Here is a 27427-nt window from a genome sequence, read left to right as displayed (position 1 = left end):
AGGAGAGCTGTAATGAGAAGTGAAGGGACTGAAAAGAGCAGCTTTTAAAGGTGGTGTTTGTAGGGCAGATTCCTGTCTCTGTGCTCCTGTACCTGCTTCTCTAAATGTGTTGTGCTCTTACACTGCTAAAGGTGTGTGGAAAGGCCAGCAAGCTCAGGGTGAAAATGTCTTGTTTGGCAGAATGTGGATCCTTTACAACTCCTTAGTACAGTTTGGGCTAGCAAGCCATTTTGTGGAAGCACTTCTGAGCAGTCACAGAAGTTTGCTGTGCAGCTCCTGTCTGTATCTCCTTGGTTGCTGGAAGAATCGTCTCAATGTGGTGGTGGCAGTGAATCAAACACCACAGGAGCTGGAGAGTCTGTGATATTTGTTCTGAAAAGCAGGCTAAGAAATCTTTATGCAATGCTGTTTGTTCTTGTTAGCTCAGCTACAGTTTGGATTGTCTGCCTCTGATCTACAGTGCTGCTGGCAAGGCTTGAATGAAGGCTTAAAACAAAAGATCAAGGATTAGGCACAGAATGACATCATTGTCAAACCTGTATGTACTACTGACTGTGGTGAAAAAGACACCAAATTGCAGTTCTCAAGTATTTGCTAGCTTGGCTCTTAGCACAGCTGGTTCCTGCTGTGGCAAGATCAGGTGTGTTGCTGCTACTGCAGACAGAAGTTTGTTGTGGTAGCAGGTGCAGGTCTTTTTTCATAGCTCTTCATTTTTATACCATTTTGCTGCCTCAGTTGCACTCAAAAATGTTCACATCCCTTGATTATGTTTAGTTTTCTCCCAACTCTCCACTGGTGTGTCAACGACCATTTCTCCCCACCTCCATTTATCCTCATATCCCTTATCTTTGTTACTTTCATTTTTCTCTGGGAGTTAATTCAGTTCGTCACTCTTGAGAGAGCAGTCCCTACCCTACTCTGGATGGTGACAGACCTGTCCAATGTTTGCCTCCCTGTCTGTTAGGGCACACATTTGCACTCTCATTTTTCCAGTTTATTCAAGAAAAAGATCCCTAGATGTTCTCAAAATGCCTAATTGCCTGACTATAAGCTTGTAGCCTGGAATTGTAGCAGCTCACATGAGCAGCAATGTTGAGCTGGATTCTTAGGTTTTGCTGCTAATGAACAACACTGGTGTGTGAGCATTTTTTTTCAACTAAATTGTTTCAGGGTGTTTGAAATGAAGCAGGATTATCTGTGTTCTGAAGAATAAATAAAAGGTGTTTCTTATTTCCCCATGTGGAAATGAGGCTCAGGTAGGAGCATGGCAGGGTTACTTTGTGCCATGTGCATAGCTAGGACTGCTGCTTCCAGCTTAGCCTCATCCAAACATTGTCTGGGAGTTTATCATGTGCTTTCCAGGTAAGGAAGGCACCTGTCATGTTTAGCCACACTGTGATTTAGCAAAGTGGCAAATATCCATTAGAGCCCAGGAAGAGGAGGAACTTTTAATCATAAATGACGACATGTGTTCTGTGAATTGCAGCCAGGCCTCCCATGATGGATGAGATTACTCTTCTTGACACCCACCTTGGCTATAAATAGCTGTTATAACTGGGGGCAGGTGCTGCTGAAATGTCACTTGGGTGAAATCTGAGTGATGTGGTGAATGCCTGTCTGGAGCTGAGAGAGGCATTGTCTTGCTCCATCCGATGTATTGAAAGCCACACATCCCTGCCAGGCGATACTGTAATGGTGAGAGCCATTCATCACAGCTTCTCTTTGAAGTGTTTCAACCCAGTATTTTCTTGAATCATCTCAGTGCTCCATTCACAGAAGTTACTGAGGTGGTTGTTAAATGCCACACTGACAGATATTTATTGTTTTTATCCTACTCTCCCACCATAAGGTTCAAGAAACTTCACTTTTCCCGTCCCTCCTTCTCTGCACACACAAGGGTTTGGTGAGTGTTCCGTTATTATGAAAAGAAGTGTTGTTTGAGTGCCCAGACTGTTGGTAACATCTAGCAATATGCTTTTTGGTGCAGTGTTCAAGTATCTTCACAATTCTCTTTTTATATTTGTCCTCTGTAAGCTATGGTGAGCTCACCATTGAGATTCTTCTCCATGGTGTGCCGTCCCTGCGGTGCTACTGTGGGACTCAACTTCTGAAGCTGAGGGTTTCTGCAAGAGGAAAATTGGCAGTTTGTCTTGATATGTTCAATTCTGAAGCATTACCTGAACTTTGTGGACGGTTCTATAGTTGGTGCATGTGATAGAAAAGGAGGATTCAATGCAAATTTTACTTACCTTTATCGTGATCACTTTGAGTCAATGCATTCTGCAGATCATTGCGTACTCTCGAGATGAGGGCAGCAGCTTCTTTTTAAACTTCATTGGTGTCTGTCTTTTTTTAAAGCTACTCTGTCAAAATCATCTTTGCTTGATGAAGTAGATCTGGGACTTCTGAGTTACAGCCTTAGACTTTTAAGCCAGCTTCTGATCTTTAGCTTGTTCCTGTTCATAATGTATGTGACACTTAAATGCTTTGACACTGAGGTGCTTAAAGGTTTCAGGTGAATGGATGGAGAACCAGGGCCACCAAGATGATCAGGGGACTGGGACATCTCTCATACAGGGAAAGGCTGCGGGAACTGGGGCTGTTTAGTCTGGAGAAGAGGAGACTGAGGGGAGATCTTATTAACATTTATAAATATCTAAAGGGTGGGTGTCAGGAGGTTGGGACATCCCTTTTTTCTATAGTAGCCAGCAACAGGACAAGGGGTGATGGGATGAAGCTGGAACACAGAAAGTTCCACTTAAACATAAGAAAAAACTGTTTCAGTGAGGGAGCCCTGGCACAGGCTGCCCAGGGAGAGTGTGGAGGCTCCTTCCTTGGAGGGCTTCAAGACCCACCTGGACACGTTCCTGTGCAACCTGATCTAGGTGACCCTGCTTCTGCAGGGGGGTTGGACTAGATGATCTCTAAAGGTCCCTTCCAACCCCTGCCATTCTATGGTTGGCTCTGAACTGCAAAAGCAACAAACATTTTCTACAAACAGAACTCAACTGGAGAGTGACTTTTTGCAGTTACTATTATTGCTTTATTGAGCTAGTAAGGTGTTGGTAAAAATCTCTTAACACCCACAGCCTGTGGAGGTTATCTCTGTGTCCTTGAAAGCTTCTGGAATGTGGCTGTGACAGAAGACTCGAGCACTGGTGAACAAGTGTCTACCACAGCACCATGTGAATGAATTCTAGTAGTTCCCATTTTTGTGTTATTATTTCAGTCTAGATGACTGACCAGAGTGTGAAAGCTAGGATGAGCTCTGAATTTGAGGCTGAAACAACATGTGTGCTCTGTCTGAGGAAGACAAGTGTGGTAAGAACATGGTTGGAGGTTCCATCCCGAGAGGTACAGAAATCAGGGTGGTAAACAGCTGGAGTTTCCTTAAAATAGTTTCCTCCAGAAAAGTGACATTTGCCATTTCCCTTGGGTTGAAAATACAGATTTCTGATAGAGCTCTGTGGCTCTTCAATCAATCACTTGCAAATAATTGTACTTCAATACAAACCATCAGTGCAGCCCTTGCAGGCAGGGCATAGTTTCAGTGATGACTTGTATTTCTGCCAGGACTCCGTCACAAATGGTTTATGGTACTGTTGGTCAGCTACACAGAAGGGGAGACCTTTCTTGTTACATTTCAGCTTAAATATAAATGTTTGCTCAAGTTTCCCTAAAAATACAGGCTTAAAATTTACTTGTGCAACAAATGAAGGTTACACTGTAGGCTCTTCATCTTTTTAGGTAATGTGAAAAAATACCTTGTTCTAAGGTCTGAAAACTGATAAAAAGTAAACAGCCTCAGCTTACAGTGTGCTTGGTGTATTCAGTGGATGTCATACAACAGGCTCCATAAACCCTTCTGTATGGATTTGCAGTGAGATTGGTTATTTCTTGCTGTATGGAGAGTAGTAGCTCTGTGGCAGGTTGAAGCCTTTGGAAAATCTGCCTGACCTGTTGCCTTCTGTTGTGTGGACTCCAGGCAGAAGTGACTAGTTAATGCCTTTGTACTCCCAGGTTACAGTTTGTCTGGCTGAGATTTGAAAGTAAAACACTTTAAAATGGCAAGGGAAGTGACAGTTCTGCAAAGAGAAGGAGGAAGGTGAACAGACTTCACCTCTTCACCCCCTGCTGCCTTGCCCAGGCTGTCATGCTCTGGAATGGTGTGAGTGTATGCTTGCACACAACTGAGTTTGGGATCTTTGCTTCATTTCCCCAAGTCTGGCATGTGGGATGGAAAAGTGTGAGATAAGATGGGATGTTGAATGGTACCAGGAACTTGAGAGGTGTCAGTGCTGCAGGTGGGGAGCAGGATGTGACAGAAGTGTGCCCGCAGTGGTGGTGGGTCTTGCAGCAGTGCCGGGCTCAGGGCTGAGCTGCAGTAGGTAGCCTGGGTCTGGATGTGGTCTGCCTGCCAGAGCCCCCCCTTAGTGCAGGAGAAGCCCTTTTCACTGGTGTCCATCAGCCTGGTTCTGGGTATAACTGCACTTGGGAAGGAGTTCATGTAACAAAGGAGAGGGTGTGCTTGTTTCCTTCCAGAGGTACTGCTGTGTCCTTAGTTTGTTCTATTTGGCATGATGTGAACAAAAGGCAAAATGGTGGGATTTCTTTCAGCTGTGGTTTCCTTTCCACACCCCTGGTGACCTCATATCTGTTTCAGTCTCAGACCTATTTCTGTGCAACATAACCCTTGTCGTTTTTTGACAGCTTATTGTATGTACATTCTCTGTGCACCTCTTGGTTTTAGCTGCTTAGAATACCAAAGCAGGAGTTATTTTTCCTGCTCTCAGTATTGTTGAGCTTTGCAGCTTTGAGTGTATCCTCTTCTGTCATGCATCAAAGCTAACAGCCCTCAGAGATATTGGGGTCTTTATTGCTGGTGGCAGTGGAGAGGGCACAGAAACGATGTGGCTTGGCTTGCAAAAAAACTTGGGAGTTTTAAATATATAAAATTGGTACAGGACTGAAAAAGAGACTTGATGGGGAGAATGCATTGGTGGAATTAGTGTTTCTCCAGAGGCTGTGGCAATGGGGTGTGTTACTCTGTCACTGCTTTTTCTAGCCCTGCACAATTCCTCTTGCAACCCTGATGCCCTTGGAGTGAGCTGTTGTCCCTGGAGCTGATGCCAGGGGGAAGCCCTGAGCAGCTCAGGCAGGAGCCCTGAGGGATGGGCCTGGCTCCCTGGACCTGCTGCCTTAGAATGACTTTGTAGAAATTCCTTCTTTTTTGAGCTTTCTGTGGTTTCTTTCTGATATGGGGGAATTTCTTAGGGTGGACTGGGGGGGGAAGGTGCTTTTTTTTTTTCCTGGCTATTATCAGAGAGGAGAGGCTGTGTCTTGGAAGCAGTTTAAATTCCCCAAAACTTCTGGGAAACAAGGATAAGGTGTAATCCTGACATGTGAGCAACTACTCCCTTGTGGTATTTTAATGCAGGTAGTGCATATTCTTGTCTATATGTTCTCTTTACTGATGGCTCATAGAGGCCTTTCCTTTGGGGACAATAGTTCGGGTTGCACACTGTCCCAAAGACTTCTCCTGGTTTTGTCTTCCTCCTCAAACCTGACCTTGACTGCAGTTTCACCAGGAGACAGTTCCTTGCACAAGGTGAAGCAGATGGTCAGCTTCCCTGGGGACACGTGGAGGCTTTGTTCATCAATCCCAGTGGTCTCAGCAGCAGAGGATGCTGGTCACATCAGGCTGCAGATACTGCCTGCCCTTATTTGAACTTGATGGCTTTTTTATCACTCTCTCCTGGAGCTTCTGTAAGCTATGTGTTATCTGAAGAGACATGAGACTGCTCCATCCATCCCCAATGAACCCTAAAAAAATGTTGGAGCTGATTAGAGAGGCACATTCCCTCTGGAGATGGGGCCTCCGAGCAAAGGAATGTAGGTCATGGTTAAGTATATAAAATGAAAAAAGGCTCCATTGTAGTGGCAGCATTTCACCTAGATAATCCAGTGAGATCCTTGCACTAATAGAAAACCCGTTCCTACATATATGCTGTTTAATATGACTCATTATGCAAACCTAATTAAGTAGCAGCTTCAGCTCTACTTAAATGCTTTGGCATGTGGGATTCTTAAGGCTTTAGGGCTAGCATCCTGACCAGTACATCCTCCTGCCTGCCCAGTGTTTTCTCTGATATTCTCAGCCTTCAGTGCCCAAGGCAAGGGTAAAGGAGGAAAGCAGTGAGGTGCTGCTGAGTACCTGGCAGAATCAAGTTAATGTTGCATACGTGGGGTCTGAGTTGCAGGGTAATGAGAAATGAATCAGGGAGGGATGTATTAAGTGGGATGGAAGCACTCTGCGTTCACTGCATGAATCTGTGGTGAAGGCACGTGTGATAATGTGCAGGAAATCTCCTGACACACACCTGATAAGAGGTGTATCCACATAAATCTGACAGACAACACCTGCCTGTCAGCAGTGAGTCTGAGGCTAGTGCAGATGTTCACGGTTGAGGGCCTTTTACTACAGGATTCTGCCACATCAGGTGCTTTCTGGATTTGTTTAGTTTGTGATAACAACACAGTGTGTCATTTCATATTCATAGCAAAAGGATTCCTTTTGCTGCTTTCTCTATACTCAACATAGTACTTAATCTTGACAATATCTTAAGTGTAGGAGTGTGTACCTGAGTATCTGTAGAGTACCTTCAAATGGAAAAGTGCTGTGTTCTTGGCTTATCAGCCACTGTTTAATGGTGCACCTGATTTTTTTTCCTGGCTACCATCTCCAGCCTCAGAGCTAGCTGCATTTCAGTGGCTGATGACAGTACCTTTGTGGATGCATAGCTGTTGGGGCCTGGGCTATAATGAATGTTATGGAGTCAGTCAGAAACAGAGAAAGTCTGCAGTTTGTCTTTGAATCACCTTCTACAGCAAAAAAGGCCAGAAAGGAATGCCTATGTGATAGCTGCGTGAGCAAGGGGAAAACCAAAACAGCAGATTGTAATAGAAACAAGGTCAAAGCCAGAAGACAGGACAGAGCATTAAACTAAACATTGTTAGAAGGCTGAATAGAGCATTCAATTTAGCATTATATAATTGATTGTACTTGACTAACAAACTGTAACATATGTCACTAACAATAGTATAAAGTTAACTCAATGTAAGGTAAACATAACCATAGTGTGAGAGAAAACTAACTGAAGGCCAAACAGATGGGGTGATGTTTTAGACCCAATAAGGCTGATGTTTTAAGCACAAGGATGGTGTTTTTACACAATGAGGTTGATGTTTAAGTTGTTACAAAAATGAAACTTTGAGGCCTTATGCACAGCGCGTGATCCTTTGTATTAACTACTTGCCATGAATTGTAGCACCTTACAGCATTTGGAAAAGGTACATAAGTGATGATTATGTGACACTAAATTGGAGCTGATGCACATCAGATTGGTGTCTGGTCACTCCCGTTTCACACAACAAAGAAGAACCCCTGCACAAAGAAAAAGGAACCCTTCACCTAGCCTGAAAGGTTGTGGAATGTTTTTCAAGTGAAAATTGCTTTTGTAGGCACAGGAGCATCATGGTAGTGACTGGTCTGACTCAGTTTGAGTTGCTGCTGGAGGGTACACAGGAGCCTGCCAAATCTGAGGACTGTCCAGTAGCAATTAATGAGGAGGGGCAGTTTTAAGGAAGAACCTAGTTTGTATGTTTAATTAGGAATGACAAGCCATATAATGCAGCCTAAGGCTTTATCAACCCATGGACCCTGCCCAGAACACAGCTGGCCCTCAGCACCTCAGAGCAGTTCTGCTTACAACTATGTTAATGCTGCTTCCTTCATGCCGTGTGGCTTTTCAGTAACTCTGAAATCTGCTGGCCAGTCATAACTTTCTGCAGTCACAGGGTCAGCTTGCAGCTTTGTTCCTCTTTCAAGGGTTTGCAGGACAGTCCTCACCAAGGCATTTTGGCAGTGCTCTAGAGACAGAGTTCACTTAACCTCCATTTTGCCAGAAGCAGGGAGGAGGAGGCAGAGTGCTGCTCCATCTGTCAGGGGAGCAGAGCTCTCTTAAATCATCTTCTGAAGGTATTTTTATAGTATTTGTAAACCCATTCTGTGTTTATGGCTTGATGTTTCACTGGGGTTGTGATGGGCTGAAATCCCTCTATTATAACTGAAGTCATTAAAGCAAAATCCAGGTTATGTATATGGCACATAAAGAGTCTGGCATTAAAGCAAAACACGTACTTACAGTACGTGTGTGTAGCAATATATCCCCAAAAAAGGTGGTTTTAGGAAGCAGGCATCAAATGAGTTACAGTTCCAGGAAATATGGGGCTCCCTGTCAAGGCTAACTGACTTGGTTTAAGAAGGTAAAATGTATTTTGCAGACAGGGCTATTGATTAGTTGTTCACCAAGCTGTTTTTATTCTCTAGTGTGTAGATGCAAAGGCATCCAGATGCACAAAGCATACATTTGGAGTCATGCCACTGTAGGGACGGGGATCAGTAGCTTTGTAATTGATTACCTGCATCATTTGTCCTTAGGTTGTTTTGTTTTCCTGGATAAGATACTCATAAGCGGCTCTTAGCACATGTACAATGGCAAGGCTCAGTATTGCATCTAGGCTAGGAATCTAGTGCTTTTCTGCTCTGAAAGGAAAATGGCTTTTTCTAAAGAGGAGGGGGAAAAGAAAAAGCCTCTCACTGTGACTAGTTGTGTGTCTCTTTGGAAGCAGAACTGCTGACTTTAGGCAAACAGGCTTTTACTGCTTTTTGCTCATGCTGACTGGAGTAAGCACTTATCCCTCCAAGGGCATCCTCAGAAGAGCTGCTTACATCCAGTCAGGTTACACCCAAGAATCCACAGAGGCAGTGAAGATGCTTAAGATGAAAGACCCCAGCTTATCTCAGACATTAGTTAGCTAGTTGGTCTGAAGAGGGGTGAGAAGTATAGGAAGGGAACAAATGCACTTTTTAAGGGTGTAGTATTTGACAGAGCTGCTGACTCAAACATGACATCCCCTAAAGCTATTCTAGCATCTTTTCTCACCAGAATGGCATTGAAATATCTTACAGGTGATGTTACTGTCTCATGTTTGTTATTCTAGGCCAAGAAGAGAATAGAGATGTGTTCCTGCTGAAGGTATAGAGATTCAGGGAAGGCTTTTTAAACCTGCTGATGTATATGCAGGGGTGAAAGAGGCAGCAAGCATATCATAAAACAGTTCTAAACCCCACTTAAGACAATTCTGAGACTTTAGTCTTTGACACTTAGGGAAGATAGTCAGTTCCATGGTGGGTTCTGTTACCAGTCAGTCTCCCCTTGTTTGTCTGTAAGAGATGACCTTTTAGAAGTGTTTTTAATGAAGGGGCAGTTCCAGGTTTCTCTGAGACACTCCTTTCATTAAAAATTGAAGATTTCATGGGTTCCTGGTTGGCCTAGAAGTGTGTTACTCCCCTGGGCACTCTTCTGCTGCTGAATCTCCTAAATGCTTAAGCCATTCTTGAAAACTGGATTTGAGCATCTTGGGGAATATTTTCTCCCAGTAGTTAGTGATTGTTGTTCAGCCATTGAGCTGTGGTGTGCTGTAGAGCATGTGCCAAGTTGAGGAGCATAAAGATAGACTCCTGCAAGAAGTTTACTGTTTCTGTATGCTATGAGCAGAGGAAAACCAGGCTGGCAAAGATAGTGCAAGTATAAAGAATTTTGCCCTCAAAACCCGTGTGTAGGGAGGTACTGAATCTGACTTGAGCAGGTTTAGAATGGGAATTGTGTACTACATACAAAACCAGGGAATACCTGGCTTTATTGTCCCTCTGCTTTCTGTTGTAGAGTGTTTACTTAAGTGTTGTAAGTAAGCAAGTGTTACAAGCTAAGTGCTTACTTACACCACTGGCTCAGTGACTTTGTTGAGCCATCTATATATATTGCTCAGTTGCCAAAGAAGAGATGGGGGGAGAAATGAAAATTCCCTGAACTGTAATGTTGATTTACTGTCATATCAAATGTGCTGCTGAATAACTGAATTGGTACCTGCAGAGTAACATGGAGAGGGGAGCAGTGCTTCTGTGCACATGTTGGATATTCTGCTGAGCAAATGCTGTACTGTCTTAAGGTGATGGCACAAATCTGGAGAGCTTATGATAAATGGTTTAGAAGTCAGCTTAAGAAACACCTGAAGGCAAAATGATATAATAGTGTTGTATGACCATATTGATGGGTTTTAAGTAGGATGGTGAAAGCTTTGTGTTCCTGCTGGGATTCTGTTAGGCTTCCCTGTGCAAGGGGAGGTGAAGCAATGTTTTGCACTGGGAGTATTGGTGTGTTTTTACACTTCTGTCCCTGTTGTGTCGTTGCTGTCACCAGTCCTGCTGAGATTTTTCTCAGTTATTGAAGGGAATTGAAAGTTGGTTGCATTTTTACTGTAGGATGCATAAACATACAAAGAATTAAACCTGCTCTGTTCTGGGAGATGTTTTAGTCTTCCCTCAGCCTTTCTAAAAGTGTTGAATTCCCCCTTTTTATTCAAAGGCATATAACAGTGCAGAAATCCAATGGTTAAATAACTGGACTGTACAGTGTAAAAGTGTATGGATTCAATAGGGGCTGTTCCTTCTTTTTATAATAGCCAATACAGCATTTATGTATGGGGGGGATAATTGAAACTCTTTTAATGAATAGAAAATGCAGCTGAGGTTTTTTGGGCAATGATGCAATTGTGCTGCATTGTCCCAGTAGCATTCACAGTCTCTTCTGCAGTGTGAGCTGGGGGAGTGGCTTTGCTGTTTATCAGAAGTAAATGCATGCACGGGGTACCCACACTGTCACTGAATTCTGGGAGGATTCTCTGTAGCATTCCAGAAGTTACTTGAACTGATCATAAAAGCTTGGATTTAATTTTTAAACTAGAATGTGACTTAGTTGTGGATACAGCTGAGCCAGGCTGCATGTTGTTTAACAGAAAGCCTCTGCAGAACTCTTGCTGTGACTTGTAGCTATTGTTAGCCATTGTAGCCCTTAAAGTAGTTTGTGCCTTTGCTCTGTGTGAGAAGGGACTGGAGAGATGGCTCTAGACCTGTGCTCTGGCAGTGTTCTGATGAGGAGGCAGTGATCCTGGTTTCCTGGTGAGCTAAATTTCTGAGTTGCTCCTGACTGCTCTTAGTCACTGGCTGTGGAAACTGCCCTTATCTCCAGCCTGAAAATGCTGCATTTCCCAGCTACGTTAGCAAATTTACCCAGGTCCTGACCCACTTCATTGAATTCCCTGCTCTGCTGCTTCTCCTTGGCCTTCAGACAGCCTGTCTGTCCATGCAGTGTTCCTTGTATGTGAGGCACTGCTGTGTGTTTGGGGAGTGTGTTCTGCGTGTGAGATCAACCAAGAGCATTTCTCTAGGGGGATGCTCTCATTTCAGAGCAGGCAGGAAACTCAGGGAAGCTACAAGAAAGACTAGTCAGCTTCATGCACTTGCTGCCCAGGACTGACTTGGGAGTGTGGGATGACAAAGCATTTGCTGTGCTTACAGCTATTTATATATTGCTTTTCAGACTTATCTCCTCTAGGAGATTCTATGCTTGCTAAAATAATCCTGCTTAAGTTTATTGAATTTACTACAGTTCCTAGATGTAGATGAGTATTTTGGTGCTCTGGCAGTGCTGTGCCTCTGAGTCCAAACATGGCTGAATGTGAGAGAATTTCGTTGTTTAAGGTACATCTGGATTCCATCCACTAAGGCAATTTGACCTGCAGACTGGACTTGCATTAGATTTCGTGTGTGAACCAAAACTGACATGCTGGGGATTTCAGGATAATAGACTGATATCGTCGCTCTCTCCTAGGAGAGAAAATTGCAGCAATTGTGAAACATTACTGTCTGTGTCTGGGGGAAGGGATTCCTGTGAGGGTGGTAGTGGAGGCTCAGGGTGAAAGAAAGGGAAAGAAGAGTGGGCTGTATTACACTAACCATCCTGTGTCAACCTCCTACGTTTGGGTGTCGCATGGCTGACATCCTATCAAAGAGCTCTGGCTGTGTCCAGAATTTTAAGCAGCTTTATAAATAGTGTTGCTCAGACTGCCTGTGTGAGCAGTGACTGTGAAGGACTGGGGTAGACCAAAATATTATTGGTTTAATTTTTCAACCAGTCCAAAAACTGGAGCAAGCAAGAGTAGCAACCTGAAGTGTGGAAACACCTATGAGTTATCTTCCTCTGCAATGCAAAACACACATGATGGGGAGTCTGTTGGAGAGGCAGCATTGCTGGAGACTGCAGGCTGAGAGACTTGCAAAGCATGAATATATGAATCTTATTAAGGCATCTTAAACCATTCTTTCTCTCCTCCTTGCCTGCTGTTGTAAAGCTGCTTGCAGGTTGTGCTGTCTCTGAATAACTGTGAACAATTAGAAGCTAATTTAAATGGCTGGTTTGTATTCACAGCAGCAGCATATGAGCTAACCAGCTGGAAAGCAGACACGGTGATTTTCTGTTGATATGTCTCCCTCTTGTTGTTTTCTGGCAGTTTTTGCAAGGTGGATTTTTGCTGTGGGCTAATAATGAGTTCCTCCTGCATGCTGCTGACCTGACTGCAAGGGGAGGGGGGAAGCCTTTGTTCCCTAGCAGTTACCACCAACCCAGCAGAGTCCAGTTATGGCTCAGCAGAAGAGCCCTCCCTGGCTTGCTTCAGGAATGGAGCAAAGGACTCTTTGTCATAGATTAACTCTATTCCTACTCCTAAAGGTGTCGAAAGGGACAGAGAGCTTACTGTGCCTGAGGAGTTGTTCAGTGATAGTCACAGACTTCCTCAAAGCATCCTTTTTATCCTCTGGAAAGGCAGATGGAGGTTTGAGCAGCCCCACTCTTTCCTCCAGGCCTGGCAGTGTGCCCCAAATGCTGCTCAGTGGCAAGTGCCTAATTTCTAAACAACTGATGCTGTCCAAGCGGCCATCTCAGCACAGTCCAGCAAGAAGGTGGAAAACCTGTTGCATTAATAGCTACCATATTCCTTCCAAGGCAACAATTGAAGAAATCTTTTTGCTTCAGGTAAATGAAAGAGCTACTGAATGGATTCTTTTTGCACACAAAGGGAGCACAGCTTAATTGGCAAGCTAGAACAACTCATTCTTGGGAATCCCAGGAGTCTAGGCTGGTAGCTGTGTTCCTACTCCCTCCTTGTCACGCTGGTTGGTGTTAGCATCCAGGTGAGCCTTTCCTTAGGAGAGTCTCTTCTAGCAGTCAGATGCATCTCACTCAGACCTTGTTAAATACTACCAAAAAGATCAGCACAATCATTACTTTCACCATGGACAGTTAGGTACTCACATTGGCTTCCACAGCCCTCACCTTAGGCTCTGTTTGAAGTGGGCACGTCTTAACAAGCTGGACTGGGTATAGAGGTGCTGTGCTCCTTGTGGCTGTTGTTGTCTTGGTGAGGATTGCTAGCTCTGACCTCTGTTTCAGATGAGGCTTTGCTGAGGGTGTGTTGAGACAGCCTGTCTGAGGAGTGTTGGCTGATGGATAGGCAAAATGTTGTCTACTTTCCTGCTTACCGCTTCCAACCAGCTGCTCCTGCGGGTTTTTCAGGTAACAGTGCCATCTGGTGCTACAGCACTGCTTGGTAACAAGCTTTGCACAAATGCAGAGGCAGCAGGACAGCATTGCTTTTGATCAGCCATCTTACTCTAACAAAAAGGGAGGAGGGAGTGCCCTGTAATAATTGGTGCTGTTAGGACATTGCACCCAAAGGAGATCCTTTAGACTTGTCTTTTCTACTAAGCATCTGTTTTTCCCAGAAGTGCTATGTGCAGGAGGCTGGGTACATGAAGTAAGAAGTATAAAAGCTGAGAAAGTGGGATCGTATCTTTTAATATAAACTGGTACTGAGAAGAAGAAACCTATATTTAGATTGAATCTTGTAATTCTTAAAAGATTCCCCATAGAGCTCTAAGGGGCCTCCTGCTAGACTGACTAGTCAGTTAACCTCTCACAAGATCTTCCCACGTTTCATAGTTGTAGCCATGTACTTTAAACTTTACCCTTGCATATTTTTGTTGAGCATTATGATATTCTTCCTGAATAATTTTTCAGGTCTCCTCTAAGGTTTTGTAAACCTTTTTCTACCACATAGGGTTTGCTTTGGATTCCCAGGTGGAAAGACCTGGTTATTGGTTGATGGAGTGAGTGTATGGGATGTAAGCCTGTCTGAACAAAGAATTCAGCTGCACTTGATAAAAAGGCAAAGTCAAACTTTCCTATAACTTTTCCCAACTGCACTGAAGATCATTCTTTCCTGTTGAGTCTAGAAAGCTCAGTAGGCTGTGGAGGTTCTATTCCTTCAAGCCAGAGCTGGCACTTTAGGTATCAGGTTGTTTTTACTACTTTACCCTTTCTTCAGGCATGTAGCCCTGGTTCATGTGTGATTGGAGTGTGGGTTTGCAGTGCCACATCCCTTTTGTGATGCATAGGAGTGCTCACCCTTTACACATGTGAGAGAAATATGAAACTAAGGATGCCAAGAAGCTGAGAGTTGCTGTTGTTGGTTATAGGTGGGATTCACCTTCCAAAAAGCAGAGAGCAAGATGGATCTGTGCAGCTCTCCTTGTTCTGCTTCCAGGATCATCTCCTGACCCAGCTGCATTGCTGCCTCTGCTGGGAAATTCTCCCAAACCTACTTCTTTCCTTTAAATAGTAACCCAATAACCTTTCCATCATCTTATCTTCCTTCCCTTGACTTACTGCCTTGTGCTTTGTCTTCCTTCTCAGATTGGTGCATTTACCAGGCCAGGGAACCTGCCTTGCATTGTTTTTTCAAGGTGACACGTAGATCTGCAGAGCTAAGGAAGTGATTTGTTGCCTGTATCATAAACAATATTTGACAGCCTTGGACAAGGGAAATCTAAGTAAAAGATTTACATTTGCTAAGCAAAAGATTTATGTTAAAGCCAGATTCCTCTGCTCCAAAGCACAGCATTTACACTCATTATACCTCAACTGAATGTCTGTTGTATCCAATGATTTGCTCATAGTTTTGGCCAAATTCCACTTTGTGTAAAAGGAAAGTAGAGCCTTTCAGTGTCTTTCTGCCAGAAGGCTCAAAAGTGATGTTTGTTGAGACAGGGTCTCAACATATGAGAAACATATCTCAAGATGCTGCAGCGTATGACTGTGGGTGAGGGACCAGAGCTGTGCTGCGGAAAGGCTTTTGTACCTACAGAGGATGGAAGGATTTTTGCCACCAGAGAACTTTACTATCCAAAACTAATGAGGGAGTTGCGGGGGAACCCCATCAGGTTGGCTCATTAGAACTGTAAACAGGGACAAAAGTAGCTACCAGTCCATTGCAGGTAGATGTGTAGATAGGGGAGGCTCAGGGAGCTTCAGCCTGACGTTGGAAGATCTAAATGGCACAACTTCAGGTTTCTGTGTCTCCATAATACCTTATAAAGACAAATTAAAGAGCTGTCAGTTTCTTAGGAGAGCTGCAGGTCCCTGGGGAAGCTCATTCTGTTGGGAGATAAGAACTAATGACACAGCTGGATCTTGAAGCTGCCTGTGTACCAAGGCTTCCTGCACTGCTAGTGGTGGTAAAGGAAACAGTGATGTGGAGCCAATGATTTGATTCTGATTTTTCAGCTGGCTTGATCTCTAGGTGTTGCAAAGGCTTCTCTCCTGCTGCCTTCCACAGTCACCTGCCACGTGTTTCCTAAACGACTGTTTAGAAGGTTGCAGGTGCTGCCTGTCTCTGTCAGTTCAGTAAACAATTGCTGTGGTGTAATTTGATGAAAGTTCATGTTGCCTTAATACATGGGCTTTGAAACTGGTGTAGATGTTCAGCTGATGAAGGCAGGTTCATTTTGGAGCGGTGTGTGATGGCTTGGGGCTGCAAGCTGCTGTGCTCATTCCTACCAGCAATGGGACCTTTCTGAGCTAAATGAGGAAATCCTACTTTAGATCATGCCTTTTGTTGTCTGAGTTATGCCCAGACTGTACCATTGAATCCACAGTAGTTTGCTGGAAACATGCTCCTTGGCTTAGTGGTGGATCTTGGTTGGTGCTGCTAGTTGTGCAGCTGCTGAATGTTGGATGATTGGCAGATTCAGATCTGGGAGTTGCAGGAACAAAAGAATCATAATGTGTTATCAGTCGACTGCCTGCAGGTAGTGTGGCACGTGATGCAGAGCTGTCTTGATTTCATCTTGACTTCTCTGAAGTCCTTTAAAGCATTTATTTCCATTTTGAGGAGTATTTTAGCACCTCCCTGCCTACCCCTGTTCCGTTCTTCCTGCAGCTAAGTTAATCAACCTGACTCTTTGCAGAATGGTGTTTTACACTTCCCAGAACAGTCTCATGAACAAGCTTTTGGACTCTTTTGTATTGAATATAGGAAACAAAGATCCTACTTACTGTCCTTCTCTCACTTTGACATGCCAAAGGGGCAGCTGTGTTCCTCAATCACTCAAGGTTTTTGAGAGTTAGTTTAGTAAAGGCCATTTTGAGTACTTTTTACCTGATGCAATTCTTAAGTAACAAGTAGAGACTCTTAAGTTATACTTTCTCCTTTTGTAATTGTTTGAGTGCTTTGAGATGACAAGTGATATCATGACATTACATATATGCAAAATAATATTAAAAAGCAAAATGGCTAAAAACCTAAGTACATGCAAAGGCATTAGTTATGTGCCAGAGTGATCACTGACTCTCTTCTATAGTAGGTCTTTGGGAGCCACATACCAGTCTGACATCTACTGCTTGGTTAGGCAGAGGCTTCAGTCTTGTCCCAGAAGGACATTGTTCTTTAAGTAATGCAGGAGTCTCCACAGGCTCCTCTCTCAAACGGAATTTGAACTTTTTGTCTCTAAGAGCCAGAGACTACATGTGCTTGCATGTGGGAGCAGCCAGGAACTGTCAGAGGCAGAGCTTCTGTGCCAGTGAATGCAGGAGATTTATTCTTGTAGTTTTGCAGCTGCATCCCTCAAGGTTTGTTTTAAAACCCTCTGTATTGTCTAGGTCATTGTTCAGCTCTTCTGGGTAGTAAACTGTGCTTCTTGGAAGTCTTCAGTTTCTAGTAGTCTTTCTTCTACCCTATTCTCACAACTTCCTTCCCCATAAAACCCAGTGTGGTTGGAAACTTCCAGTTGTTAGAAGTGGAGCAGTGAATGGCACTTCAAATGTCTCAGTGTGAACCAAATCTGAGCTTCCATGGGATTCTCTGCTCTTGCTGTTTTATCCTCTCTTCTCCTGCTTTGTAGACAGCTTGTGTGCAATGTAATGTGATCAATGAAAGGGAATTCTTGGAAGTGAACTTTGTATGTGGAACATATTTTTCTGAGAGTAGTATGTGATGCCACTAGTAATGTGTTGATACCGAGATGATATTAAAAACATCTTGGCTTCAGATCTTCTGGGTCTTTGAATTTCTGAACCTCTGTCATCCAACTCCATATCCATGCTATATTTGTACAACTGACTTGCTATTTTAGACACCCTGTTTGGACTGAAATGAAAACAGCTTGTGTTGGGATGATTGCTGTGCTACTGTTTTAGCTGAAGTGAATTTGGGTGTGTGATCAGACCTTTAGAGTTCAATAAATAAGAACTGGCTGATGCAGATGTGGGCTGGCTGCTGCCAAGCCTGCTGCCAGCTGTGCTCCCTCCTGTCCCACCTCCACAAACACCCATCTCACAGCCATCCGGCTGCTGGGTTATAGCCAGCCATAACATCAGTTTGCACCATCTTATTTTTGCTTGGTGCCTGGGACTGGAGTTGATGGTGACCAGGAGTTGCCTCATATAGGAAAATTTACCCTGAAACCTCCAAGAAGAGCCCTGCAGTGGTCCTAGTCATGAACCTGTGGGATCTAGTGTAGGTTTCTGGGTCACAGCTTCACCTTTGGAGAAAAGGACCTAATAGCTCTCAGGTTTAGAAACAAGGCATGAACATATGATACCCCAGGAGCTGCATCACATAGCCTTTGGGTGCTGAGAGGCCAGATTATTTGAGACCTATGAGCAGCCTGTCAGCTAAATGAAGCAAGACTACATGTCTTCACAGGGTCAGGCACTTTGATGGAACTTTAGTTGATTATGGAGCATCCTCTGAGTGTGTGCTGTGGGATCTGGGTGCTCTGTGGTGCCTCCTTACCTGTTGCTGCAGTACACTGCTTTCCCTATGGATTGTTCTTAACCTGTGGTTTTTCTTTTTCCTCTGAGCTACAAGTTACCATGACAACTTCCAAGCTAACATGGTGCTGTCCCTTCAAGACAAAAATACTAAAGTAGGGATTATCAGACACTAGCTCCTGGTGACCTGGATGTGTGTCCCAGGGAAGGGATTAATTAACTCCACAACAGATTCAACCAGTTGACTTGCTGGGAGTTCTCTCCAGTGCAGTTAAAGATGTACAGAAATCATCATCTGTCCATCAGGACTTCTGTCCATCCTCTCAGGAAAGTGTGATGTATTTCCTGCATACAACATCTTGGCTTGACTAAAAAGGGGCCCATAGAATGGTAATACATCCCCTAGGCATTATTTATTGTTTTTCCCCTCCTGCTGCTTTTAAGAGACCTCCCCATCTCTATTATAACACAGACCTTATAAAATTGCAAATCATTTTTTTTTTCACTTTTTTGTTTGCAAATGTAGGAGGAAAAGCCTGGGAACAGGGGTTGAAATGAGATCAGTTGCACAAGATGCATGAGGAAAGTGCTGGGATGTGAGATGGAGAAATAGCCCAGAATAAATGGAGGTAGCAGGTCTGTGCAGGTCAAAGCCTGGCTTCCCTGCCCTCGTGGTGCTGACTACAGCTAACCAAGTCCTTGCTTGAGTGGCTGGAGCAACATCCATAATCTTCTGACTCTGTTGTATAAAGCTCTCAACCATCATATAGCTGTTCAGCTAAACATCATATAGCTGTTCATGTGTATTTCATCTCAAGCATTGTGCTTTCTTCCATTTTCTCTGCTGTGACTTGTGTTCCTATTTCTACAAGCAGTTACCAAGTCAGGGTGGGTGTGTGCTGCTTTTTCTCCCCCATCCTTATGTGCTTATTCCCAGAGCTCTTGTTTTGCAGCATAAAATCTGGAATGCATCTGGAATAGAAACTGATGTTCTCCTCTCCACAGTGACTGTGTTGGAGGTAGAGGCTGTGGGATCACACTAGCACCCTGGAGCAAATTTTATTCTTTAATGGTCAGACATTGCAGTTATATGAGACAGCACTAACTGAGCATTAACTTTACCAGTTTCAGTTGCTATTGGCAAGCTTTCTCAGGTGTCATCTTCCCTAACCAGGGTGCACTGTGTTGCTGGGTGGCTGAGCAGAAAGGCAGCTGTAAAATCATGGCTGGTTCAGGTGAAAACTGTTCCTAAGTCATGTTTTTGGGTGTTTGAAGATCAAGGAGCTGTGATCTGAAGTTCAGCCTTGGGTGATGCTGAATCATAGTGACAAGGGCTCTTGTCCTTCCTGGTGTCCACGTGTGGGCTGAGCCTGCAAGGTCTGCTGAGTAGTCAGCTTCCCTGAGGGCTGGTGCTTGCTGGCATATTTGAATCTGAGCAAGCAATGGTTGGATGTAGATGTATTCAGCCTTAAACTGTGGTTCCTTGCTGTATTTAAATATGTCCCCAGACTTCAGTTTTTGGGTTGTTTAGGGTGGGGGACAGGTCATCTGTAACTGTCTCCTGTAAGGATATTGCCCATTTAGAGTGAAGTGTGACAGGCAGCAAAAGCAACTGTTCTTTGCAGGCAGTTTCTCTTAAAGTGAGATGTCAGGACTCCTGCCCCATGCAGCAGCTAGTTGTCCCTGTGTCAATCTCAGCAACTCCTCTGTTATTTGCCACTAAATGTCAGAAATGATTGCCACAATACTTGGCTAGTCCAAGTCATCAAAATAAATTGCTCTGGGTTTGATCTCTTGTTGGAAGGTAGCTGTTGGAGAAAGAAATTTGCCCCTTGCCTCCCATTTGCTTTATGGAGTCGAGAGATTAAATCCAGAGAGTTAAAGTGAGTTCAGCCCACCCTTGCCCAAAGATGCTTACATCTGGCTGCTGAAGTGTTTGCTAAAGCAAAGATCCCGTTTACTGTCCCAGACTTATGTCCCAACCTCTGCAGTTAATAAAAAACAAATGACAAAGATTTTGCTTTAAATAACGTGATTGTGATAAGAAATTGGGCAAACAGTTTGAAGCTGTAAGCTACCAAGGCTTAATGAGTTAGTGCTCAGCAGCTAGGTAGAAATGTCTGTCTACTCAGTTTCAGGTGAGAGCTGGGATGGCTCCCTTTGAGGTGAGGGGACTCAGCTGGGAAGGGGAATGTGCTTGTTCTCTGTGCAAAACCCAACATTTCTGTGTCCTCCTGCTGCCTGCACTATGAGAGCATCAGCAGACCTGATGAGGTATTGGATATTCTCCAGATAGCAACTGGTGCTGCAGAGCTCAAGAACTGATTTAGTGCTGAGCACCAAGACAGCATCTGACTAGTGGAAGGAATAAATGAGTGACAGAGCTATTCTAACACTTATTTGCAGTCATTGGATTAACCAGTGTAACCAACTCCTGGTAGGTGGGTGTTGGCTGTCCCTTTTTGCCTGGTTAAGATGTGTGTGCAGTGAGGAGTATCTTTGGTTTCCCTTATTTAACACACATAAATGCAAATTTAGGTTTTACAGAGACACCACAAAGCACACCTGGCACTTGAGGTGTTTGGAAGGGATTTAGCCCAGCTTGTCATGCAGGAGTGCAGAATGAGCTAAGAGCATCTCTGGGAAACTGATATTTCTCATTCTTGGGGCTATTATCAAGGCTAGGCATGTTATTACTTACCTCCATAGAGGTGAATACAGCAACTGAGATGTAAGTGCTTATTTTAAAAGTGCTTCTCCAACATTGAGTTCCCGAGCTGCTGGCTGAGGGGGCTGACCTTCAGCTGATGATCACATCACTCTGGGTATACAGTTGAGAGGAGGAACAACTCAATTGTCATGCACTCATCAACAGCCATTCTGGCTACTTCTAGTTGGATTTCTTCTGGGTTTTGACAGGCTTTTGTGCAATGACAGACCTGCTAAGTATTTATTGTTGATGCTGGCATTCTGCCTACTACTTGAGTCACTTGGCTTGTCACTGAGGCAGGTGGGTCTGGCACATGGAGCTGAAAATCCTTGTGCTGCCTTTAAAAATCAAGATATTTGAAAATAGGTTAACTGTAATTCCCCTGCAGAGAAAGCTTTGTGCCTTGCTTTGGAAGAATTTATGTGACTAAATCCTTCAGGAAGGATCCCAAAGTGGGAAAGCTGCTCATTTCTGATTTATCAGAGTTGACTACCACACAAATACTGCTGCTGCCAGGTAGCATTGGATCATCAGTCTGGGTTCTTCTGCTGCTGTTTAGTACAGAATGGAGCAGTGTGGCTCAATGATATGTGGAAACATAATGCATCAATTTAAACATCATATGTCAGAGATTAAATTGCCCTAATGTGTGTTGAGATGAAAGTATCATTATACGCCTGCAAGAGAACTCCAGTTAAAACACCCAAAGTGCTGCTCACGTGTGAGCACTTAGTGAATGTGATTCTTGCTGCCTGGTTCTGGATGTTAGAGGGTTATCTATACAGTACTTAAATAATTTTAGAAAGCTGTATAAAAATTGATGTCTATCTATATACCCCAGTGGCATGTGGGAGGCAATAAGAACACTTCCACAATCTGAAAATGGACTGTGGGAGGCTTCAGGTTTCCTACTCTGGTGGAATTCTGACTTCAGAAGTTGGGTCTAAAAGCTTAGATGGCTCTCTCTCTTCCTCTCTTCTTGAAACATGCAATGAAGGAGGCAATAAATACTCAGGTACTTTGCTTTGGTTCCGGATCTTGTCCTTGGGTTATAGATTTATGTCTCATTTAATGAAGAAGGCTGTAAGCCAGGACATGGGTTAGGATGAAGTGCTGACAAAGCACAGCTGATTTTTGGGCTGGGGGTCAATATAGAAAAGCAACAAATGAAGCAATAGTGGAGAGGTTGATGCTGAAAGTGAGATGTGAAAGAAGCTCCGTCCCTGTTGCTGTGTTCACATAGTGCTTCCCAAAAATGTGGTGTGTGCAGTTAGTGGTTCAGGGCTCAAAATGAGGCACTGATGCAGATGTGGCTTTGACTACTGAAATGCAGATGAGATTTTTCCCTAATCTTAACTGAGTGATTGTGAGGCTGAGGAAGCCTCATTGGAGTTCAGTCTTATGGCCTTCCTGACAATGTTTATGCTGTTATCCCCCATGGAGCATTTTAATATTAGAGTATTTTATGCTAAAGGCATCTTCTAGTTTTGAGCTTAATGAAAATATCCTCCAAGTAGTCTTGAGATCACTGGAACAGCTTGATAAAGGACCAGTTCTGGAAGGACATCACTTAGTACAGTGACCAGTAATGACTGGAGATGCATCAAATGATACCTCCCCTTACCAGTAATGATTCCTGGTGCCCACAACTTTGTGAACTAATGTAGACTATGTAATGATGGTTCAGCTGTATCATTTGTTGCCAGCACTAGCTCTTTGCCAGCAAGTGTTTTAGCAGGAGCTGGGGTTTGAGCAGTACTTTGACTCTATCCATGCTCTTATTGATGTTTTGTGTTACCTTCGTGGACCTGCAGGCTATTAAGTGCACCAATAGCCCTTTCTTTTACTTTTTTTTCCCAAGGCAAGTGATTGCTGCAGTGAATTTGGCACCAGTTCTCTTGCCAGTCTGAGACTTCTCACTGTGCAATACCTTGCTTGAAATGTTCCAGGCAAAACAGGATTTCCACAGATATTTGGGGGTGTCTTCATTGAAAAGTATGCAGGATGAGACACAGAACTGTGGTGTGATGTAATTCTTCCTGTGTCTTGTCTTCTCTAGTCCATAGACTGAATATGGATAGGAAATACATGATGCAGAGAGAGGAAGAGGAGAGGGAGACTGAAGTGATGAACAAGTCAGGATGTCTGCATTGATGTCTGCTGCCTTAGAGCACAGTGTGGCTGGATCAGCTGGTTGCTGTGTTTCAGCTCTGTCACTTGGATTTTGCAAATATGCCAAGGAGGTTAACTCTGTATATGAGCATGCTTTGGCATCCTCTGCTGCAAACCTCAGTCCAGAGGACTGGGATACTGTGCATTTGTATTTGTCGTGTTCTAAGTATCATCTGGGGTCACTAAATTCTGTGTCTTTCTCTCTTTCCCCATAGCTGAAGCTTGAAGATCGCTCAGTGGTCCCTCGAGATGTGGTCAGACATATGAGCTCCAGTGTAAGTGCTTTTTTTCCTTTGTCCCTTTTTGATTTTGATACTGCTGCATGCATTTCTAAGACTTGCCAAATTGCCTGAATGGAACTGAACAGTAATGCTTTGAGCATGTTCTATTTTTAAGTGTGTTTGATAGAACCTAACTACATCCTTTGAAAATGAAATGCTGATAAGGCTGCCTCTCTACAGTTGTATATCTGCAAAGGCCTTCTGAGCAAGCAAGCCTGATAATGTCAGGTAATGAGACCAGAAGCTTGTCTGTGCTGCCATCCTTTAGGTTTTAAATCAATCCATTCTGAGTTGTGAGGAGCGTGGACCTGCTTTCCCAGGCCTTACAGGGAGGCTGAAGTGGAGGCAGACCACGGGGCTGCTCTGTGCCTTTTGGTGTGCTACAGTAGAGAACTTGGAGGAAATATTTTCAGGGAGACCTCTCAATCTACAGTCAGCACCATTTTGTCCAATTTCTTCCAGAGATACAGCAAGTCCCAACACTACTGAAGCATCACTAAAATGATCAGGGAACTGGAGCATCTTCCTTATGAGGAAAGGCTGCAATTTTAATGCTGAGGGAGCCCTGGCCCAGGCTGCCCAGGGAGGGTGTGGAGGCTCCTTCTCAGGAGGTTTCCAAACCCACTTGGACATGTTCCTGTGGGACCTGCTTTGGCAGAGGGGTAGAACTAGATGATCTCTAAAGGTCACTTCCAACCCCTACATTCTGTGACTATGATGGGGCACAGCTAAGTCAAGAGAAAGCAAGCTAGATCTTTAACCAACAGCCTGTAATCATTACCTTTACTCTTTTTGGATACTATTTTAGATCCTAGTCATTCCGTTCTAGTTTTACAGTGTACATGATGCATGGATTTGTTTTTTGTGTAGGAAATACTGTTCATCTCATCACCAGATGAGATGTGGTCTCTTTAGGAGCTTAGCTGGGTTGGCAGTTTCTCGCTGGTTGTTCATGCCTAACCTATAACCCTGAGCCATATGGCCTGCCACGTGCATGCCTGTGTCTTGACTTGCATCCAGCAATGTAGCTACCAGGGTTGTGATAAAGCAGGCAGCTGGCCCCTAACTGCTGCAGTTACACCACATGCTGTGCAGCCTGGTGCAGGGATGGGAAAGGCCATCCTCTGACATGACTCTTTCAGTTTTTAAAACAAAGCCTTTTTTTGTGTCAATTAAAACAAAAGTCAAGCCATCCCTTTTTCCCAGAATATTCCACAGAGAAGAAAAGGGAAGAAGAACTTGAAGGATCATTTTAAAAATGATTAAACAAAATATTTCCTTAAGAAATGTAATTGCTGTTTGAAATGGAAATTTGAAGTCAACATCTTACTGAAACTGCAGCCAAAAAAATGAACAGCTAGCAAATTGAACTGTCAGCTGTTTCCACTGTATACCTGTCACAGCTGGGCTCTGTAGCCTCCCTGCTCTGAGGGATGCTTTGAGTCTTGCCTCTCAACAGTTTGTTCTCCAATGCTTCTTAAAATCATTTTAAACTTTCAGGACAGCAAGTTGTTCTCCTCTCACCAAACATGGATGTGCTGCTTTTGTTTGCAATTTCCATACTCATCTGAGCAGAAGTTAGCTTCTCTGGCTTGCTGCACATGTCTTGGTAGATACATTACCCAGCAGTTGTTTTGCACAGTCCTTTATCTGTTTGAATGCTTAAACACTGGCTTTGATTTGACCATTTGTACTAATGGATGATAACTTGATTTTTAGTGGAGTGGTGAGGGTATAATTCAATTTCTTTCTATTCAGAAGCATAGCAAATCTCAAAATGACTTACACTTCACCTTACCCTCAAGCATGATTTCAGTGTCTGTGGTGAATAAATCAAACTCCTTCTATCCCCAAGAAAACCTTCAATTGCTGAGGTATAGTGCAAAAATTACAAGAGCATTTAAAATAGAAAATCTGCAAGTGTCAGCCTGCCAAATCCAGGATGTGGGATGGTTGCCCTGCACCAGTTGGCCTGGCAATCACACAAAGTGGAACTTGTTCTGTATTCACTACACTCTCCCAGGGCTTGTTTTTAACCTTGAGCGGGAAGGACTCGAAATCCTCTCTGTTCCTCAAGAGAAGAGCTGACTCATTCATGTGCTTCTCATCAAGCATTGAGTGTGGGGAAAGACTGCTTCAGGGGGTAATGCATAAAATGAGATCATTTTCTCTGAATGCAGTTGGGCATGTAAGTCTAATCCAACTGGATGAGAAGTGAGGAAAGTGGCAGCATTCATTTTTCCAGGTGATATGCTAATTTAGGGGAAAGATTAGAAGTAGGTCTGTAATCTGTCAAGCACCTGGATTCTGCTGCTTCAAAGGATCCTGGGCTATGTTGTCCCTCTTAAGGAATAAGAGGGTAGTATAAAGATCGTCTTATTGGAAAAGAATGTTGAGGATAGGGGGAAAAGTAAAAGGATGGGAGGTAGAAGATAGGAGATTGAAGCTTGTACTTGCCAAGCTGCTGTCCTGTCAGAAGTTTGTTGCTCTGCCTTAAAGACTTGTCTCTGATGGGGAAGGAAGAGAATCACTTCTCCATCCAGTCATAGCTTAAAAATCCACCATCTCCACAGTGTATGCTCTCAAGGTACCAGAAGTAGAAAGAAAGTCTAGGGAGTGCACTTAATTGTGCTGTGAGGCCTGAACCTACCAACTCTTCTAATGAAGACCACTCACCTCTCTTTTCCAGTTCTGCTGTTGGGGTTGATAGAAATTGATTTTTGTAGCAGAACTGTGAAATGTCAGCTCACTTCATTTGGCCCCTCTTTTAATGGGAACATCTAATGGACAGGACAGTTGAATTCAAGCAGGCTGGTCTGGAAGACAAGAGATAAGTTGGCAAGTTGTCACTCCAGGACTGCATTGCTGAGCACTGCTATAATCTGATGGAGTGATTCAGCAGAACCCATCAGCCTCCAAACCTGCCTCCCCCATCGCAGCCTAATGTTTCATGTGACAGTGGAATAAATAAACTCAAAATAAACAAAGGTTCAGTGACAGGTGAGGGAGGAAAGCTGTGACTCAATAGCCCTGCAGCTTCTGAGGCTGCTCACAACATTGATCTCTGCTTTCTTAACCACAGACAGTGCTCTGTGCTTGCTCAGAATCTTTGCTACTGGAAGCAGAAGCAAGCTGAACAAACCCCAGTGCCCTTGTCCATGACTAATGGCACCCAACTGTGTTAGATGTGAGGCAGGCAGGCTTGTAGGGTGCTTCAGGCACCTCCATGGGGAAACTGTCACTTAGAGAATGGGCAGAGCTTGTTGGTGCCCATCAGTCACCCCAGGCCTGGTTTTATTACTTAATATCCTTTCACCATCAATAAAATGGGGAGTTTAGGCCCAGAGACAAGATGCTCCACAAACCACAGGTGTTGGGTTGTACTGTGGCTCAGAGCTGCTGTCATGTTGGCTGCTTATAAAGGAACAATTCTGAAATCCTCAGTGTAGGGCGAGGGATTTGTTTCTTAGTTTTTCTGACTACTGAGCAAACACAGGGCCTGAACTGCAAAACACCAGAGGATGGACTGGCCATACTTAATTTAGCTTAATCTGGAGGCAAAGCAGGGTGGGTGGCTGTGCTCAAGCTGTGGGTTTGTGCCACTTCTGAGCAGGCCTCACTCCTCCTACAGCTTGAGTCGTGCTGGCAGTAGCTGTTGGGAATCCAGCATAGTTCTGGCAAACCCTTTTCAGGTGAGAGTTGTGGTACAGCTCTGCTGGATTCTTTCCTGGCAGCCTGCAAGCTACATTGGCTTAGCTGCTGTCTGTCATGATGGAGCTAAAGCAGCAAAAGGCTTCCTTTGCTTCCCAGCCTTTGTGGAAAGAAATGGGAGTGAAAGGTGGAGCAGCTGGAGGGAATGAACCCCTGCTGCTTTGAGCACTTCCAGCCCTCCTGACCATGCTGGCACAGCCATGCATGGGCAATGTGTGAGGCAGGACCCACTTTTCAACTTCCTTTGAGCAGGCAGGTGGAAAGTAAGCCAGCAAAATGGGCTGAGCAATCTGTCCAGGAATTATCCTGGATGGCAGGGTGTCTTTGCTCTAACTTCTAGTCCTTGAGATGAGACTGGATGAGTTGAACACCAACAACTCTTGAACTCCCAGAAGGGCTGCCCAGGGCTGTGAGTGAAAGCCTTGAATAAATATTTAATGTGGTCAAAATCCCAGCATGTTTGTAGGTGGACTGAGCAAACAAAT

At 44.0% G+C, this 27427-nt stretch overlaps 1 protein-coding gene across 1 annotated transcript in view; it reads left to right on the top strand.

Moving 5' to 3' along the window:
* The window catches only part of UBE2O (ubiquitin conjugating enzyme E2 O), a 65166-nt gene that overhangs the window by 11025 nt on the left and 26714 nt on the right, over positions 1-27427 (top strand). Inside the window, exon 2 of the mRNA XM_062010652.1 lies at positions 23166-23225. Within this exon, the coding sequence (XP_061866636.1) occupies positions 23166-23225 (60 nt within the window). The remainder of the gene's footprint in view (positions 1-23165; positions 23226-27427) is intronic.

The sequence above is a fragment of the Colius striatus genome, chromosome 18 (assembly GCF_028858725.1).
Source record: "Colius striatus isolate bColStr4 chromosome 18, bColStr4.1.hap1, whole genome shotgun sequence".
In the NCBI taxonomy this organism is placed as follows: Eukaryota; Metazoa; Chordata; class Aves; order Coliiformes; family Coliidae; genus Colius; species Colius striatus.
Note: the sequence above shows the minus strand (reverse complement) of the source record. Positions and strands in the feature narration are given on the sequence as shown.